The sequence below is a fragment of the Semicossyphus pulcher genome, unplaced genomic scaffold (assembly GCF_022749685.1).
Source record: "Semicossyphus pulcher isolate SPU_LCO1_2020_fin unplaced genomic scaffold, fSemPul1.0.p SCAF_21, whole genome shotgun sequence".
NCBI lineage: Eukaryota > Metazoa > Chordata > Actinopteri > Labriformes > Labridae > Semicossyphus > Semicossyphus pulcher.
The window spans coordinates 3,088,473-3,107,914 of NW_027211695.1; the positions used below are offsets into that span (position 1 = coordinate 3,088,473).

The following is a 19,442-nucleotide window of genomic DNA, read 5'->3' on the forward strand; positions in this document are numbered from 1 at the left end:
TGGTAAAGGAAACTCTCCACCCATTTCCCAACCTCCAAAAACAGTCGTCCTTATAAGAAGCTGGAAGCGAAAGTAGGAAGGAAACGCGAACAGTTGCTGTCTGTATTTCATTTAACACCGTGGCAGCGGGTTTAGACACGGGACGACTCAAAGGACGACGTTTTTTTACCCTCATTTCAACGGATATGGAAACTTTTAAAAAGATATCGAGGATTTTGCAAAGTTTGGACTTGATGGTGATATTCTCTCTTTTTCTTCTAGTTGAGTCCCTAACAGGTAAGAAAATGAAAGCGACATAACGATTACATTTGCCAAACTTTTTGTCATGTCATGTAGGCCTTGAAATTTCCAATTTTGTACGCACAATGTTTCCCTGTGTAAATGTAAACGTTTCCCAGTAGTGACGTCACGTGTTGCGTTCATCGCTGTGAAGCAAGACGCCAAAAGGGAGAGGATTTACTTTGTGACAATGAGTAACTCGGGCAGACAAAAGTCATATTTACTGAAACTGCTTTTCCAGTAACAGTAAGAAAACAGTGGAATGATGTGTATTACTCCTTAATGTGTTTAAAAATGGTTGAAAGATTGACAATCATGTTTTCATTGAGGTAGGATAATGCCTTTCTGAATGTATACACCCTGGTCTCACCTACATTTATTTTTAGTGTTATATGGAATTATCCTTTTTATTGTGCTATACATGGCAAGTGTATTTATAAAGCACCCATTAATACATAGGGCAATTCAAAGTGCTTTAAACAGTTAAAAAAGGAGCATTATGACAGGCATAAAATACAAAATATAGTAAAATATAAAAACAGGTCCGTTCAGAACAATGCAACAGTATATGCCTCCAATTAAACTTGTCAGTTATAATTTTCTTATTGGTCCCAGATCAGAGTTATTTCTCAGCACTTACACAACAAGGTTAGACATTTCTAAGTTCACTGAACTTTCCTCTTAATGGGTCCCAGACCCCGGAGTCGCGAACTTCTTTAATTCCTCTTCTTTAATTATAACTCGTCATGTATACTTTTCCTTAGTTTTTAGAATAACGACAAGGCAAGGTTTGATCCCCAGCTTCCTCAGGCTACATGTCGAAGTGCCCTTGGGCAAGACACTGAACCCCAAATTGCTCCTGGTGGCATAGCCAACGGTGTGTGAATGCGATAACTGACTGAGTGGACACTTTACGTAGCCATCAGTGTGTGTGAATGGGTGAATGTGACGTGTAGTGTAAAAGCAGGCCTATATAATTACAGTCCATTCCATTTACCATTTTTCTCTTAGGTCCAAATAGGAAATAGATTAATGTAAGATCAATTAAAATAATTAAATATTGATTATAAAGGAAATAGATTAACATATAAGATCAATTAAAATAATTCATTAAATTGTTTTCTTCTAACTCTAGCGCCAGATGTCCTCAGTGTCCCGGATGGTTCATATATCACAAGCATGTCACAAAATGTATTGTTATCGGTCCCTCTGAACGGTCGTTTTCTACTCTGTTTAAAATGAACCAAAAACATTTAAAAGACTGTACCCAGTGTCACATGGTGTGTAAGAGGCAGAAGGAAAAGGGTCCCGAATGACAGTGACAGCCATCCACACAGACAGGAGTAGTTGAGGGTTTTTAATAGCAAATGATGATACAGACAGGCAAAGGAAAAGAGGAACGTGGAAGGTGAGACGGAGAGATTCAGAGTCGGGCTTGCTTTCATGTAACTACAATTGGCTGAAATCATCTAAACGGTTTATAAATAGTGACAGAGGCTGAAATGAAGAACAGAGATGGCAGAATGTGCAAAATACAAACAGCTGAGGCAGCCGTCTTGAGCCTGAGCTCACAGGAACTGGGTGGTGGTTAGGTTTTTCGATTTAAGGCAGAATTGATTAAGAAAAATGTCACTCATTTCCTGAGTATATCCTGTGTAATAACGTGATGCAAGCCAAACTGACTGAATGTTACGTCCAAATGCGGACGTGACTTTGGACACTGAGCAGAGGTACAAGTTAAAGAAAACGAAAGAGTCTGCAGCCTATGCCATTACCATTATGGCTGTCATCAACTAACACTTGCATCATGCTGCATGAGATACTTATCTTTGTTTCCTAGAGACTGGCTCCAAACAGAGCCGATGCTTGCCAACAGTTCACATAAAGTTCTTTTGGCACTAAGAGTATTTTCTCAAGAAGAGCCACTCCTTCACATCTACAAACAATCCCAAAGAGAGACTTTAAACAGAGTCAAAGCAGCACTCTCAACTTTTTGTTAAATCAAACTAAATGGCAGGAATGAAGAGGAAGTGTTCATAGATGAAGAGGCTAATTTAAGGCACACTGAAATGTTATGTGATATGCTTTTATGTTTTTCTGTCTTTCTCCACGTCAGGCCAAATCTTACCACCGCAAAATCTATCCCTGCTGTGGCCCAGCGATTTTTACCCACGCTTGTCCTGGTCACCTCCACCGCATTCAATGGAAAACTGTACCTATGAGGTAAAGACAATAACCAACGAAATGTACGGCGATAAAATAGTGAGTATTCATATCTTTTCCTTTTATTTAAAATGTAAACCCAGCTGTTTGGTTTATTTGCTTTTTATTAAAGGTTTGGTTTATGCAACGGGCAGTGCAGTGGTTAGCGCTATCGCTTTACAGTTCCTAGTTCGAAACCCGGTTTGGACAAAGTGGTAATTTCTGAGTGGAGCTTGCATGTTCTCCCTGTGCCCTGTACATGCAAGGGTTGTCCGGCTTCCTCCCACAGTCCAAAGACATGCTCGTTAGGTTCATTGGTGACTCGAAAATTGCCCATTTACAGAATTACTTAACTGTGATTCTCTGCTACATGTGCTGCAGATGATCAGTCCAGGTTCTGCCCACCTCTCGTCCCTGAAAAGGATTAGCAGTATAGATAATTGATGAATGGTTTGTGCAACTCCACAATGCCCTTTAAAGGTATAATAAGTAGGATTTAAAACAAATTAAATATAGACTTTCAGAAATATAATATAAATCATCACTTATGGGCCGCTATACATGTATGTGTTGATGAGTGTGTGTGCAGACCCTTGTGAGACCCTTCCCTCTGCATCTATTCTGTTGTTTTGCCTTGCCCGGGACGTTTTCAGGAGGGGCGCTGTTGTGGTTCCTTCGGTTAGCATGCTAGCGCAAAGGTAACTGTGATGCTGTCGGTGTTAGCTCAGCGGGGTGGGAGTGTTCTCACACGAGAGAGTGACGTGTGAGCTTCTGGTGACAAAGAGCCCAGGAGGAGGGGCCCAGTCTGAATGTGTTGTTGACAAAATGCAAGGAAAAATCCTACTTATTATACCTTTAAATCATAGCAACTGCACTAAAGATTCCCACTGATATTTCATTGTTTTAAGGTTTTAAAATACCCCTTGAAACAGAGGTATTCTACGAGCACAAAATAGTCTCAATACAATTCACACAGGTTATTATACAGTCTGTACACTGTTGGGACTGTTCCCAGACAACTGACTGAAATCTACATACATTTAGCTTTTGAGAAGGCAGCCATCAGAAGGAAAGGATTACACTGTCTTCATTATGTCATAACTTTTTATGATGCATTCATATTATTTATAGTATTTGAAGTCCATCCAATCCCACACACCCACTCCACAGTCTGGAGATGACACAGCAGAGCAGGTTCATTCACAGGCTGGTTCCAGGTGCAGGACTGAGCGCTACAATACACTCAATGTTCAAAAAACAGTTGCATATGCTTGTATTATACATACAGTACATTTGTGTATTTATGCACTTTATGTATTTATTTATATTGAGATTTTTACAAGCCACTTTTGCACTCTGGATATTTTTTATTACATCATATTAACTATCTTTGAGAGTGTTTTAGTCTGGTTTAGAAATCTATTTAGTATATGTATTAGTCCGTGAGCCAGTAGGGTTGGTCGGTACCATCTGAGGGGAATAATGCTCATTGTGATTATCTCTAGAGTTAGAAAATATACGATAGCATTGCACCAGTGGTAGCTTTATGTGTGCCGTCATGCATTTTGTCGTCATGCAAATGCATCACAAATTTGGGGTCCTGGCTCATGTATGCTAATACCGATAAATATGGTGACAGCTCATATTGTTCATATTGTTATTAAAGTACTTAGAACCCTCAGTAATTCGAAAGTAAAATGACTTCTTATGCAGAATGGGCCATTAAGTACAGTTATATTAATGATTTGACTACATTGTTTCTTTGATTTGAATGTGTAGCACCCGTACCACACAGGCACTCACTGGACAAGTTTCATATTCATGGAAGGAGGATTTCTGCAAGTGTCTGTTGAGACGGTCTGTGGTGGCACAAAGAGTGAGCCGGTTACCATCAACACCTCATACCCAGGTGGCTCATTTTGCATGCCATTACCTTTTACATGTCCCCTCTTTGTTTTAAAAGAAACATAACTTTGGGCTCCAGCTTTTTATTTGCTGTATATGGACTGCATTGTTGTTCTGTAACATGTGTGTTTGTTTATTTCTATGTTCTTCCCAGAGCTTGTGACGGATTTAGATTGCTGCATCCATTCCTCAAAACAAACTAACTGCACCTGGCGCAATGCCAGGGACACTCCAGACCTGCGTTTTTTCTATCGGTATGTGTGTAACTCAACACTACACTGGAAAAGCGGTTATTGCAATACTTCCTTATACTGGTTATATTAGTATAGTTTAGTTGTGCTGTAACTGTGCTCTGTTTCCTGTTCTGCTGTAAATTGACCTGCTGCAGCTGATGCTAATCTGTCGTAATACCCACGGGTGTCATGTAGCAACAAAGAAGAGCAGAAAACCGATGACATATTTTTTAATTGCATGGTCTTATTTTAAATTTAACCACTATTTTTGTATATATCTTTTTTTTTTTTTTACAATAATAGATAAAATATACAAGTTTAAATAATTTAACATTTTTATGTTTTTTGGTCCAGACCCCCACTTTGGCAACCAGACCCAAAAAATATTTGCATAACCGGAAATCCAGAGTGTAAAAGTCCACTATCAAGAACGTTTGCATCATTATCTTGTTTTTAATATTGTAGAGTAGTTTGTAATACTGTGTGATTATAAATGCTGTTATGCTTTATAAAGGGTTTTCACGGAAATACGGGACCGATTGCGACCCTATGAAGTCAGGGGTAGAGCCTGAGAAACACACACAGATCGGTGTCATCACTGCGCTGCATGATTATAAACTGCTCACTGCTGGATCACATTATAAATTCAGATAAACTGCTAGGATCACACAATGGATCATCTGTCTCTGACCCGCGCCGTCCCTCTCATCGGCTCGTCCCGTATTAAAAACTTAGATGCAGTCTCCTCACTGAATAAATACAGACTGAATTGGCTCCTCGGGTTTGTGACGTCTCAAACCTGCCAATCTGAAAACGTGTTGTTCAGCCTGTCCTTGGTACACTGCAGTTTAAAAGCAGACAGGCCCAGCCGTGGAGATGACTGCTGATGTTGTCCCTGATATGTCTTGTAGCACATGAAGAACACCACATGGAGATGTTTACAAGGTTAAACACTGGATTTTTAAGTTTGGGAATTTTATTGACTGGCTCAAGTGACCTCCTTGGAGTCTTGACATCAACATGAGGCTTCCTGGCAAACAGTGGAGACTGCAGGAAGCCACTTCACTGGGCCATGAACAATTGTATTTAATAAGAATCTCATTTGGGAGGTTTTACTCATGTTTTTTATTATGGGTAAAACAAATTTGGAATGTTAATAAGTTAGCTTTAAAGTTGCCGGTGGGTGGATTTAGTCCTTTCCCCACTGAGCCAGGCCGGCAGTTTCTGCTTGTTTTCAGTCTTGCTAAGCCAACAACCTAACTTGCTAACTGTAGCTTCATATTTTACAGACAGACAGAGTGGAATAAGCTTCTCATGTAATTATTTAAAGAAGGCAAATAAGCATATTCTCTAAAATCTCAAACTATTCCTCGTGTTTTTCTGTGTTTTACAGTGTAAAAGTTACTTAGCTACTTTTTTAACAAAGGGATGGGGGGGGTCTCTCCTGTGTAGTGCAAAAAGGTGTGAACCCTCCAACATGGACACACCTCTCCTGCAACACACACACAGCCAGCACCAAACAGAGGCACCCAGTGGCCATGTGGAGGTGTTGTCACACAAACAATACAACCATTGAAGGTGGCATAAATTGTGGATTCTGTAGACCATCCTTCTTTTCTTCACCAACACCAGTCATACCGCAAATCTGTAAACAAAAAACGGGTCAAGGTCACAGGTGTTGTGGCTTTCCCTAAATGACCCAAAGAAGACCAAAATCTCAGCATCAGAATTCAACGTTTCGCCTTCAGTTGGGTCTGCACCACTGTTGTCTGACTTATCCGTCTCCATCTTCCTTGTGATTTAGCGGATGTGATTTAAAATGTAGTTTTTGTTCAAATGTAAATGTTATTTAAAAAGTACAAGTACACAAAAAAATACTCAATTACAGTATTGCGAGTAAATGTAATTAGTTACTTTCCATCTCTGGTTACATGTATGTTTTTGAAGATGTCGTCTTGGACACATTGCAGAGTTTGCTAAATTTATCAATTCATTGTTTTCTATGGATTAAGGAAAAGTGTACATGACAGTAAATAATCTTTTTCTCTTTTCTTTTCAAGGTTACTTAATGAGGATTTCAGTGAATCTGCCGGCATCAAATACCCTCCACCTGCCGTGAAAGAGTGCTCATTGTATAAATTCCAGGGAGACGTAAAGAATGGTTGTTCTCTGAAGGCGAAGATCCCCCAGTCAATCTTGGTCTTGGTGAATGGAACTGTGAACAACAAGCTAGTCAGGAACACCTTCAGGAAAACTCTCAAGTGTGGTATGCAGACCAGTACTTATTTATCATCAAGGTTCCTAAAGGGGAAACATTCTGTTGAATTAGGTTGCGCTTCCCAATTCAGTTTCAGAATTATAGGAGAAGTTCCTCTCTGTCCTTACTTGGAAATGTTTCAGGAGTATTCATGACTGGAAATGTGAGCATGTTAGTGTTTGTGCGATGTTTGGTGACACAATCTAAAAAGTGCAACTTCTGGCATCACAATGCAGTCATTTAAGGCGATAAAATGTGTTTTTATCTCTACATGGTATAATATGATCTTGTCAGACTAAATTGTATTAAGCATCTCTCTGTTATGTCTTTCTCGATGCAGTGAGACTTCCTGCCCTGGACTGGAATGTCACTAAAACTAAGGATAACTTCATTATTAACTGGATGCCCCCTGACATCATAAATCTGTCTGAATGGAAATTTACAATTGAGTACCATGAGTGTAATAAAATAAAGGTAAGACACAAGAGTACAATATTTTGATGTTTTATCATCATCTTGTTTATCTTGTATTCAAGCTACTGAAAACCAAATTGTGCAGCTTTGGTTTGCTTCCACATAATTCAGCCTTGTTTTCCTACTAATCAGCGGGGGTGGGCAGTAACAGAAGAAATTTACTTGAGTACTGTGCTTAAGTACATTTTTTGAGTATCTGTACTTTACTTGAGTATTATTCTGGGGGGAAACTTGATACTTTTACTCCACGACATTTGGAAGACAAATATCGTACTTTTGACTCCACTCCTTTTCTATGAATGTTCTCGTTACTCTGAAGTCAGCTGATGAATTTTCTTTTCTTTTCTAAAATCCCAAAGACAATGAACAGTGTTCGTGTAGTTCTGAGTGTGGTTTGTCTAAGTGGTGTTGCCGTACCTGTACCTCACGCGTCTCAGTGGTTGAACGTAGAGCAAACGCCACAGATCAGCCAGTTCGTGGTAATGGTGGCTGTGGCAGAGCAGGGTGACGATTCTCCACCTGAGCCCCCATGACCATATCTGCAGCCCATGTTTGAGGTTTTTAAAATGAAGAATGATTCGTTTTAAAAAGGTTAGAAGATAAGATTCTGAATACAGATGTTGTCACAGAAGCTCTTTTGTTTTAGTATATGTTGGGTGCTAACACCGCAGCAGAGAAGTGAAAATAGCAAAGGGAGCTTCTCCAGGAATAACAATATTCTGCATAATTGCATAGTTCAAGAGGCCCTGCACCTACTGCAATGGCTGTTTAAAAAAATTGAATGTTTTCTCTCTGTGTAAAACCTGGCTGACATTTTCCCTCGTCATCAGGTATTTTTGGTTGTTCATTTTTTGTTCCTATACTTTTGGAGCTGCAAATCTGTAGCATAAATGTAAATAACATAGCAGAATGTACACCCATCTTGACTGCACTCATGCATTGTGAAAATACAATGTTTGGAAGTATTTTTAAAAGCAAGTACTCCAGTTCTTTTACTCAAGTAATAATTTGACCAAGCAGCTTTCACTTGTATTGGAGTAATAGTATTTTACTAGGAGTATCTAGTTTTGACTCAAGTAATGTTGTTTACTCTGTCCACCACTGCTAATAAGTGTGCTAAAACAATTAGTGAACTAATTAATTTGTCCCCTTTTCTCACAGAAAAAGTTCGTAGATGGAAAAACAACAGAAAAGCTGGACAGACTTTCTCACTGCTCGTACAAGATGACTATTCAAGGAACGACGGGAGACAATGGAAAGACGGAATTGAGTGAAGCAGTGTATTTCGGTATGGACGTTCTCTCTGTCTCATTTCTAATCTATTTGAATTACAAAAGAAACTGTCCAACTGTTCAAAGCCACTATTTTCAGGATTTGAAAGCCACAATTTTGCTGCCATCTAGTTGTTGGTTCAATAATGACACAGGCAGACAGAAACTGCTTCTGTCCCTCTGATTTTGAGGTTGTTTTTAGAATTCTTAGCAGGTTTAAATTGCTGTAACAGTCAATTGGTCAATGTCTTTTTTTAATATTCAGATGCAGATCCTGACCAACCAAATGCCTTGGTGTATGCTGCCATCATCATCCCATTGATGTTTGTTTGCCTGGCAGCCTTTGCCTTTGTGTGTTGCAGGAAGTATGTAGAGTCTTCACCTCTCTGCTTGGCACTTTTGGATTGTAGTTGTCTTGTTTTTTTTGCCTCTGATATTCAACTTTCTCTGTACAGGAATAAGGAAAATATTTTCCCCAAAATACCAGTACCTAGGGACCTCCTCAGTGATATTTCTGACAACAACAATAAGGTGACTGACATTTTTCTATTCTTGATTGACTCCATGATTATGTCTCTTTAAATCATTGAAGATAATTAATGGCATTTAGGGAAGTACATATAATTTGCCCTCTTGCTCACACTTAGCTGAGAAGACCCTAGCTAGCAGCTGGTTTGTACAGCAAAAAGAACACAAGTTAAGAATTGTGTGTAAAACCTGAAATATACACGACTCTTTGTGTTTTTGTGCCAGGGCTGACGTAACCTCATTTTAAAGCTGATGTACACTCTGCCTTTTTTTACCGATTCAGCAAACAGGGTGTCTTATAAGTTTTTCACTTTCAGGCAGAGCGAGGCTAGCTGTTTCCCCTTATTTCCAGTCTTTGTGCTAGGCTAAGCTAACAACCCCCTGGCAGCCACCCAGTTATTAAAAGTAAAGGCATACTCAAAATTTGTCTTTTTTTTCCTCTTCTTAGAGCACCGTTCACAACCTGTACGTCCCTGCAGAGGAAGAAGAAAACTGTAAAATCACTCTGGTGATGGATCCCCAAACAGACAAACTCCTGACAAAACAACCACTTCTGCTAAATTAACAACCAAAGGGGAGGCTTTACTATTTATCTTATGAATCCTGGAGATTCTCGGAAGGATACCTTGTGAAAGGCTAGTCAGACCTTTGATCAGATGCTGTTTTATCGTCAAGGGAGATGAGCTCGAACTGTGGCAGCTATTACACTTCTGCATTTTTCACAAACTGATGCAGCTGAAATCCAATTTGACATCCAGGCTTTATTAAGAAGTGAGTATCACTGAATAGTCTTATTCAGGTGGTGCAATATGAGGCCAAATTCCCGTCAATATATATATATATTAGTACTTTATCACCATATAGCATCCCCTTTTCTGGAATTGTACTCGTCACTGTGTATGTGTCCTTGCTGATATTTGGACAAAATTTGCACTCCTACAAATTGTTAATTAAATATGTTTTATACAAGTATGGATGTAGCAGCTTTTTAACACCAGGGACATCACATGAGTCCGATGCTTACTTTGTTCTGTAATGTTTTTGAATAATAACTGGGCATTCCCTCAAAAATGTTTTAGTTAAATTGACTTGACGAGTGCGTGCAACAGCTGTTTAATTACACTGAGCTGATCTCATGCGCACAAAAAGGCTATTGTTTTCCTCTGTCTCAAGTCCTAAATCAAGAAAAAACCCAAGTAATAACTAATGCGCCCTCTGCTGCTGTGACATGTGATTTAATCTAATTATCTTATTATCTTATCTTATCTTATCTCTCTTATCTTATTCATCTTTGTGGCAGTTGAAAACAATAGGTAACAATCATCCACACAAGCATTGACTTGCTGAGGTTGCTGAGCAGGTAGTTTGATAAGAAGCCTTCGGGTCCGATCAGACAGAGCACATTTTGCAGGCTGTAAAACACGGGGAGCACTGCACTGCCTTTTCTGTTGAAGCCTACAGTTAAAAAAAGAGCAGCTTGCTGGCACCTTTTTTTTCGGGGGGGGGTCTGTTGTTAAGGCAACCACCGAATCATTAGCTGTCATTAACCTAATCGTTATTTTGTAAACTGACAGATCTGTTCCCATTTATCTTGGCTAGCTAAAATACTTAACTTAGTGTTCAATAGATTATATCTGCATTCAAAAATAGACTGGTGGAGGGCACTTGCTCTGGCTTTGATGGAGGGTGAGAGGCTGTTCCCAAATACATTAAACACGGGGAAACAGAGATCTGTGGGTACATGAGACCCTCAGAAAGAGGAAAGATCACAGCGAGTACCAGTATCAGCTGGCCCAAGATGATGACCGTTTCAGTGTTTATTATAGGATGAGTCGGAATCAATTTGACAATCTCCTGTCAATCGTTGGGCCAATCATCACAAAACCGAGCACCAACAAAATCTCAAGTAGGCTACAACACTTATTTGCCTCCAGGCCTGTTGTTTTTTGTTTACATCGTAGTTTTCTCGGTTGGTGAAATCATACAGCTTCGGGTATCCCACAACAGCCACCACTAACTTCTCTTCCATGTTTGTTGTTTCCAACAAACTCAAAGGTAAACTCGATGTTGTTACCCCCACAGAAGGCCCACCTCTCCATTCATCCGATTGGTCAATGAGAAAAAACAGCAATGACATCGGGCGCTTTTCTGCGTTGAATTTTTTCAACTCGAGGCAAAAGCAGCACACAAAAAGCATCCCTCTCATTGAAAACAACTACAAAAAAAGCCCCCAGCTGCTAAAACGCGCTCTGTCTGATCGGGACCTGAGAATACAGGCCAATATTTATACACTGAAAACTGCTGATCTACCTAACATTGCCAGTTGCATTTTCTTTGTTATCTCCAGCTGCTGGTCAGCTCAGTGGTTTGCAGGTCACCTAGCATAAACTAGCATTAAAATATACAATGAGTATAAAACCACCTTGGAGCTTAAGACGGTTTAGCTGTTTGGATGTTCAAGCTCTGATTCAGAATGGTGTCATTTATTACCAAATGTTTTATTTTTGATATTTTGAACACATCCTGTCAGTCCCACCAGGGCCTCAATAAAGAACTTTAAACTTAGTGAACATTAGACAAAGATCGTAAATAACACAATTTTGATTTAATAATATATTTTGATATAAGTAGTCATTTTTGCTCAGATACAACATGTAAAAGACTATTAAAATGTAACTTCCTTTAGCTCTAAGATGTTTGTGGAGCTAATTAATTACCTGAACTCTGGGATATAAAAAATCGCTCAATTTACTGAATGTGCAATGTTGAAGGAAGACTACAGCTTCTACATATCTCAAACTTTATTGAGTTGTGGCTAAAGGTCCTTTCTACTGTAGCTAGTGTCCCTGTTTTTCCTTTACAGACTTTGAATGTTATATGAACTGCACACATTTAAAAATACTGATGTATCCTTAGTGGTGTTTTATTGATTGAAATAGCTTCCTGATGCCCAATACATACTAATGCTGGCTGCCACTTTTGAATGTGCTATTATTCATTTTATGCAACTTTTTCTTTTAATAAACATTTGAAGTTTACATTTCTGCACAGGAAAAAAAATTGTTGTTTTTGTCACACTTCAAACACCTGTCAGTTTTGGAACATTTGATATCAGGGATTCACTGCTGCTTATGGGCGCCTGGTCGTCTTTCAAAATGGGGGAGCAAACATGGAAAGAAAAAAATGTAAGATTAATTAAAGATACATTTCCTGCATTTCTACCCCACCTAACCTCAACCTCTGCATTATCCTAGATTAGTTAGATTGAATTAGATTGAATGCTCCTGAAATCGACTGATTGATATCTCATCCCTGTTTTCTAAATGTGAAAATGCTTACATGCTCTTCTTTATTGCTGCCTATGTCAGTTTTGTGCTGAGTGTGGGAGACATACTTTACATCACGGTTACCGTTTTAAATTGCAATCTTAATTTTGGATTGACTTTAGGCTGCCTACACTAGATGGTAACTCATTCTGGCTGGTTTCGGCATAATTACAGTAACGCACATGATATTCATTGCTCCTTAAATAAACCAAATAATTTAGACCTCCATTAAACTCGGAAAATTGTCATATTCAGAATGATAGTGGAACATGTGTGCATATCAATGTATTTAGTGGTATAACTGTCTTTGAATAATGTAATCAAGTTGAACGACAACCTTAAATCAAAGGTCAGGTCAAAACGTGTATTTGAAGAATAGTGACACCCGTACTACTCATGACCTCACTTCATTTCAGGTTTTTTAGTTACCTCTTTTTAACTTTAATCATCACAACTAAGTTTTCTGGTTTATCACAACTACTATAAACCTTTATCTCCCTGTTGTCCACCTCAAACCTTTTGTACAAGTGACCTTTTCTCATTATTTACCTCTTGACAACTTAACTATGCCACTAATACAAACTTCATCCATAAGTACACCATGTAGAATTTAATTAATTAATTAATTTTTATTTATTTCATCTATCAAATTAGGGGGCAATTTAGAGTGTCCAATTAACCTAATGAGCATGTTTTTGGATTGTGGGAGGAAACCGGAGCACCCGGAGGAAACCCAGACATGAAGAGGGGGAACATGCAAACTCCACACAGAAAGGCCCTCTTCGTCCAAACCGGGGTTCGAACTCGGAACCTTCTAGCTGTGAGGCGACAGCGCTAATCACTGTGCAGCCTCCTCCTCCTCCTTCTTCTTCTATGTCTTCCTCAAACAGAGGAAGTGGCGAGCTCTCTTCCAGAAGGACTTCCTCTTTTTCTCAGGAGCCTTCTCGTCAGGGTCGTGGGTCTGTTCTAGGAGTCCAGGTGCCAATGGAGAGGGAAGGGACTCTTTCTCCTCTTCCTCCTTCTCCACCTTGCAGATTTCATCCTGCAGCTCATCACTGAGTTGTGGGGTCTCTGCAAGGCCGGCTTGACTGTCCTCTTCCTGAGTGTGTGTCAAGGTCTGTTGGGGGAGTGTCTTTGTTGGGTCCTCTAAGTGCCCAAGCTCATGTCTGGTTTCCTGGTCTACGTTACACAGGCACTCTTTCTGGCTCTTCTGATTAGACAGCTGTTCCTTCAGTTCTTCCACCTGTTTGCCAAGTTGAACCCTTCGTGCTTGCTCTTTAAAACACTTGGCTGTCTCTTTGCGCAGCAGCTCTCTCTGATGCTGTGAGAGGGCGTTCAATCTGTGGGTCTCATTGGTCATATACTCCACCTGATTCCAGAGGCAATGATTTTCATTGACCTCGGACTCAAGGTGGGCAAGGTGGGTCTGTTGGGGGAGTGTCTTTTTCAGGTCCTCCAAGTGCCTGTGGAAGGATTGCTCCCTCTCAGATGCTTTGAAAATCAGGAGTTCGATTTCTTCTTCCTTCTTTTGTTGGAGGTGGTCATGTTCACTCTTCAGTCCGTGGATCTGCTCCTGGAACTCTGACGAGCTTTCAGCGTGAGACTTCTTTTCTGCCTGAAGTTGCTGCTGAAGGATGTCACTCTTGTGTCTTTGGGCCCTGATCTCTGTTTCACACTTCTCGTAGAGCTCGTAGCATGAAATTCGAAGTGTGTCAAGCTCACGCCTGGCTTCCTCTTCCATGTTACACAGTAACTCTGCCTGGCTCTTCTGATGAAACAGCTGCTCCTTGAGCTCTTCCACCTGTTTGCAGAGTTGAAATCTTTGTGTTTCCGATTCAAAACACTTTGCTCTCTCTTTGCGCAACAGATCGCTCTTTTGCTGAGAGAGGGTGTTCACTCTGCTGACCTCACTGGTCATATACTCCACCTGATTCCAGAGGCAATGATTTTCATTGACCTCGGACTCAAGGTGGGCAAGGTGGGTCTGTTGGGGGAGTGTCTTTTTCAGGTCCTCCAAGTGCCCGTGGAAGGATTGCTCCCTCTCAGATGCTTCAAAAATCAGGGGTTCGATTTCTTCTTCCTTCTTTTGTTGGAGGTCATGTTCACTCTTCAGTCCGTGGATCTGCTCCTGGAACTCTGACACCCTTTCAGCATGCGACTTCTTTTCAGCCTCAAGTTGCTGCTGAAGGATGTCATTATTTTCTTTTTCAGCCCTGGTATCTGTCAGATACTTCTCGTAGAGCAACTGTTCCTGGCTCTCCTGATGACACAGCTGCTCCTTGAGCTCTTCCACCTGCTTGCAGAGTTGAAATCTTTGTGTTTCCGATTCAAAACACTTTGCTCTCTCTTTGCGCAACAGATCGCTCTTTTGCTGAGAGAGGGTGTTCACTCTGCTGACCTCACTGGTCATATACTCCACCTGATCCCAGAGGCAATGATTTTCATTGACCTCTGACTCGAGGTTGGCAGAGAGCTCAGTGATCTGTTGCTGCTGACGCTGAAGCTGAGTCTTTAGCTCCTCGACCTGGTTGAGCAGATCCTCCCTTTCTTTGCTGCTGGAGATCTCCTGCCTGGCCTGGTTCGAGGAGCCGAGGGGGGATAGTCTTTGTCTTGAAATCATGTCTGAGATAATAAGAGATTACCTTAAGAGATTCTTTCAGTAGTCTGTTAAGTGATGAATGGTCTGAGAAGAAATCAGCCGTCAGCCCTCCGTTATAGTTTTTCAGACCTGATGATGTCATAGATCAAAGGATGGAATCATTGCTTTGTTGTCTGCAGTTCCTTTTGAACATTTCGTTTACATGGACGTTCTCGCAGATCTCTGCACAGCACAAACATGGCCACCAGAAATAATAGAAATACTGCAGCTACTATTTTCGCTGCCTGAGTTCAGAGTTGCTCAACTTTTCAGTGTTGGTGCTCTCAAATTCAACACTTTCAATTGTTGTCCCACAAACACCCCTAACACACATACAATCAACAGTATTCTGCTCCATAGACTCTTTATATAAATATGCATTGCATAAAGATAACTACAAGCCTTCACTTTGGTTTTCTTCTGTGACCTCATTTTTGTCAGTAAGATCATGCCTTTGCTTAGAATTGATTCTTACCTTATAAATAGATGTGTCTCATGTGTTCACCAAATTATTACCTTGTCTATTACTATTACAGGGTACAGTATGACCACAGTGCATTGTACCTTTATAATTTTGGAGTACTTTATACCAGTGGTTTTCAAAGTGGGGGCCGCCAGGGGGCGCTCGGGGGGCCTCAGAAAATTGGAGAAAAATAAATAAATATTTTTTTTAATAACCATTTGTCCTGAACACGTAAACTGCCATAATCTCGGATTCTCAAATTCAGCTGCAAATTCGGCGTAATAATCTGTGCTGCATTCACACAGCAAGCTACCGTGCCCGAGCGGGCCCTGAAGGCATCATTTTTAGCCTCATACCACATTGCTCGTGCTAAAAAACCTCACACAATTGGAGAGGATTTGATTCTACCAGCTACCAAAGACATTGTCCAAGAATTGCTTGGTAAGGATGCTGCCAAAAAAATCAACGCTGTCCCACTCTCTGTTGTCTGTGGGTTTGGGGGTCCCCAGCCAGAAGCTAATGCTGTTTGGGGGGCCTTGGCATGGAAAAGTTTGGGAACCCCTGCTTTATACCATCCTATTGTATTCGAAAAGGCTTTACACCCTTTGTGTTAGCAATGAAAAAACACTAATATAATAATATAATATCTATGTATAATCTTTGTTTACTTTTTGTGATTGTTTAAATCTGAGTCGTATATAAAGTTGGGGACGTTCAACACAGATCACAGATCTCTGCACAGCACAAACATGGCAACCAGAAGTAACAGAAAAACTTTGCTATTTTTGCTGCCTGAGTTCAGAGCAGCCTGTTAATGATTGTTCAGCAGTGATGGTCAGTGTCATCACCAGAGATTTCTTTTTTGCTGGTGCGTAAGGTTGCTCAACTTTTCAGTGGTGGTGCTCTCAAAGTCAGGCCTTGAATTACTGTCCCACCAACACCCCTAACACACATACAATCAACAGTAACCTTTTCCATAGACTCTTTATAAAAAATGCATTGCATAGAGATACCTACAAGCCTTCTCTCTCTGGTTTTCTCCCTCGTTTTCTTCTGTGACCATATTTTTGTCAGCAAGATCGTGCCCTTGCTTAGAATGGATTCTTACCTTATAAATAGATGTGTCTATTAGATGTGAATTGTTTTATTGGGATGATGGTGATGTGGATTTTATTTAACCTTTTAGTTGTTTTTAGGACTTAATTTGGGGCACTGATGTTGGCATTGTGTTATATTGCTGGTATTTTAAATAAACTTAAACACACTAAAACCTCATTACAGTTTAATTTGCATTATTTTGTATTTGCATCTTTTTTCTGTTTGCAGCATTCATTATATTGCATCGTTTTTTTCTGTTTGTAGCGTTTTTCTGTTTGCAGCGTTTATTATATTGCATAGTTTTTTCTGTTTGCAGCCTGTTTCTGTTTGTAGCGTTTTTCTGTTTGCAGCGTTTTTTGTATTTGCAGCCTGTTTCTGTTTGCAGCGTATGTATTTGCTGCATTTTTCTGTTTGCAGCGGTTTTCTATTTGTAGGATTTTCCTGTTTATTTTGTGTATTTGCATGTGTTTTCTTCAGTTGCTGTGCGTTGAGCTCTCAGGGCCACTGTACATTACCCAACTGAGTTGTTTGCATTTGGCTATTTGGCTCATTTGATATTTTATTCTGTTGATATTATTTCCTTTGTAACCTAGCAATAGGGCCTGTGTGTTTAAACGGAATTGGAAATCAGGCCAGCTTGGATTCAAACCAAATCACTGTCAGCATCAGTCCCAACTCTTGCACTGTCCATTAGTGTTTAACACTGACCTGCTTCTTATTACATTTCACAGATTTCATAAATACTCTGTCTTCTGTTGTAGGCCTGTATGGTAAGTAAGTAAGTAAATGCCTGGTGTATGATTAGGGGGTTAATTAATTTTAATAACTCATGACATTTGAGAAATTCACTTAAATTCTTTGAATTTAAAAATATATAAAAGAAGCTACATATGTTAACATGGTACATCCTGGGTTTTACCTTAAAAATGGGCCCCAGGTTAAGATTCTAAAGTGACCCACCTGTGTGTTCATCAGGAACCTTCAGCTTGGCCGAGTGGAGAGAGGCCGAAGATGGGAAGAGTGCCGCAGTGAGTTTAATTTGTGTCATGCAGCGAGAAGAACCAGGAGAACAAACCCCCGACCCTGATTTAACAGAGAGCATCTTGTAACAGCTCCTGACATTCACCTCACAAGGACGTAAAGGTAAGTATGTCTTTGTTAGGTGAATGGCAGGAGCTGAATTATAAGCAGGTGAGTTAGAATTGGCTGTGTTTGAAGACAGATAAATATATTTTTGTTCATTCATATATCTGTTGAAAAGTCTGACTCTACTTGATGCTATCTACCTATTTTATTATCCAGTGTGGTTTCATTAAATGAAGTGAGGCCAGAGGCAAGTACAGCGTGGACAGCCGTGGATGAGCCAGACGTGACGCAGAGGCAGAAAGACTCGGTTCAACGCTGAAAGCTGAGCAAAGTAAAGTGACCAAGCAAACTGAACTTTTTGTGTGTGTGTGTGTGTGTGTGTGTGTGTGTGTGTGTGTGTGACTCTCCACTCGTGTGTGCCACAACTGAGGGTGTTCTCCTCTCGCATTGGCTGCAGCGGTCTGATAGAGGAGAGGCGGCAGGAAGACAGAGACACAGAGGAACCGAAAACAGAGGGGCTAAAAGACAATCACCTCAAAGAAGTCTCCATTTCCCGTTACATATTGACAATAAATACAATCCCCTTTCTGAACATTTTATTACCTGTCTGTGGTAATTAAACTGCAGCACTGCTGTTTTTGAAGGACAGTCATTGTGCTTTATTTTATCTCCTGGATATGATCATATCACTGGTCTTATTTTAGTATTTTAGCCACATGTACTCGTCCTGTTCTTAAGCACTTTTTAATCTTTTTTAAAGTGGCTGTATTTTATTATTTTAGCGGTTAATTTTTTTTATGCTGTTATAAAAAAGAAGCTCATACTATTGTGTGACACAGACACACTAACCCTAACCACATACCGAAGATTTTCATTTAAATAAATGGTGATTGAGCCTATGGCCCAATGATGAAAGCCTTTGCATTTGCAGTATTACAGACTGTCTGTGGCGACTTAAGAGTCACAGTTAGTGACATGTTTTCCATCAGCCAGCAGTGGTTGGTCTGCCAGAGAGGGTAGGCGGAGCTAAGCTACTGCTTTTCCGCTCTCTGCAAGTGTTGCGAGTAAACAGTAATCCACTCTGGCTGAACAAACAAAGAAAAGATGGATGACTACAGATACAACTTCAAAAATAAGTGAAAATCCAAAGAAAAAGAAACAAAGTCGACGCTCAGATGAAGCAAACAGTCTAAAAAGGAAAGCGACCGTCAGACAGAAAAATCAAGAGTTACAACCGGAGCCAACCGTGGACGTCACACATGCAACACTGTCTGGATATCTGGGAAGTGTGCTCCTGTAATTACCGTTTATCACCACAAGGTGCCGCCAAAGAGAACCAAAATGAGATCTTCGAGATTCCAACTTTAAATCAGAAAAAGATTGTTTTATTAAATGTATTGTTTTGATTGGATAAAACAAATCATTTCTATTAAATTGTAGATTATAATAATTGTTTGATAAAATCAAGATCTTTTTGGTTTGATAAAAAAATAGAATTAAAATTAATTTACTTCCTTCAACAAGAAAAATATACTTTGCCAAGTGACATACAATAGAAAATATTGTTTGCGACAAGTTATTAATTTTTCATTGGTTCAAGTTATAAAATATGGATGTGAACCATTACCCTACATTGTTTTAATTGAACGAAACCGTTTTTTCAGTGTCTGTGGGGACTCCAT

The 19,442-nt window shown here is 39.9% G+C and overlaps 1 protein-coding gene across 1 annotated transcript; it reads left to right on the forward strand.

The window, feature by feature from the left end:
• The first annotated feature begins 91 nt into the window (after positions 1–91).
• il13ra1 (interleukin 13 receptor, alpha 1) lies at positions 92–12,195 on the forward strand. Its single transcript, XM_069672350.1, has 10 exons — positions 92–276; positions 2,396–2,541; positions 4,261–4,390; positions 4,541–4,640; positions 6,680–6,885; positions 7,217–7,350; positions 8,512–8,638; positions 8,887–8,986; positions 9,077–9,152; positions 9,598–12,195. The coding sequence occupies exons 1-10, from the start codon at positions 186–188 to the stop codon at positions 9,712–9,714; spliced, it is 1,227 nt and encodes a 408-aa protein (XP_069528451.1). The 5' UTR covers positions 92–185; the 3' UTR covers positions 9,715–12,195.
• Positions 12,196–19,442: the final 7,247 nt, after the last annotated feature.

Excerpts from the sequence above, each read along its gene's own strand:
- il13ra1 (XM_069672350.1), top strand. The coding sequence starts at position 186 with ATGGAAACTTTTAAAAAGATATCGAGGATTTTGCAAAGTTTGGACTTG. Across the intron at positions 4,391-4,540 it reads CATCAACACCTCATACCCAG|AGCTTGTGACGGATTTAGAT; the intron begins GTGGCTCATTTT and ends TGTTCTTCCCAG. Across the intron at positions 8,639-8,886 it reads GAGTGAAGCAGTGTATTTCG|ATGCAGATCCTGACCAACCA; the intron begins GTATGGACGTTC and ends TTTAATATTCAG.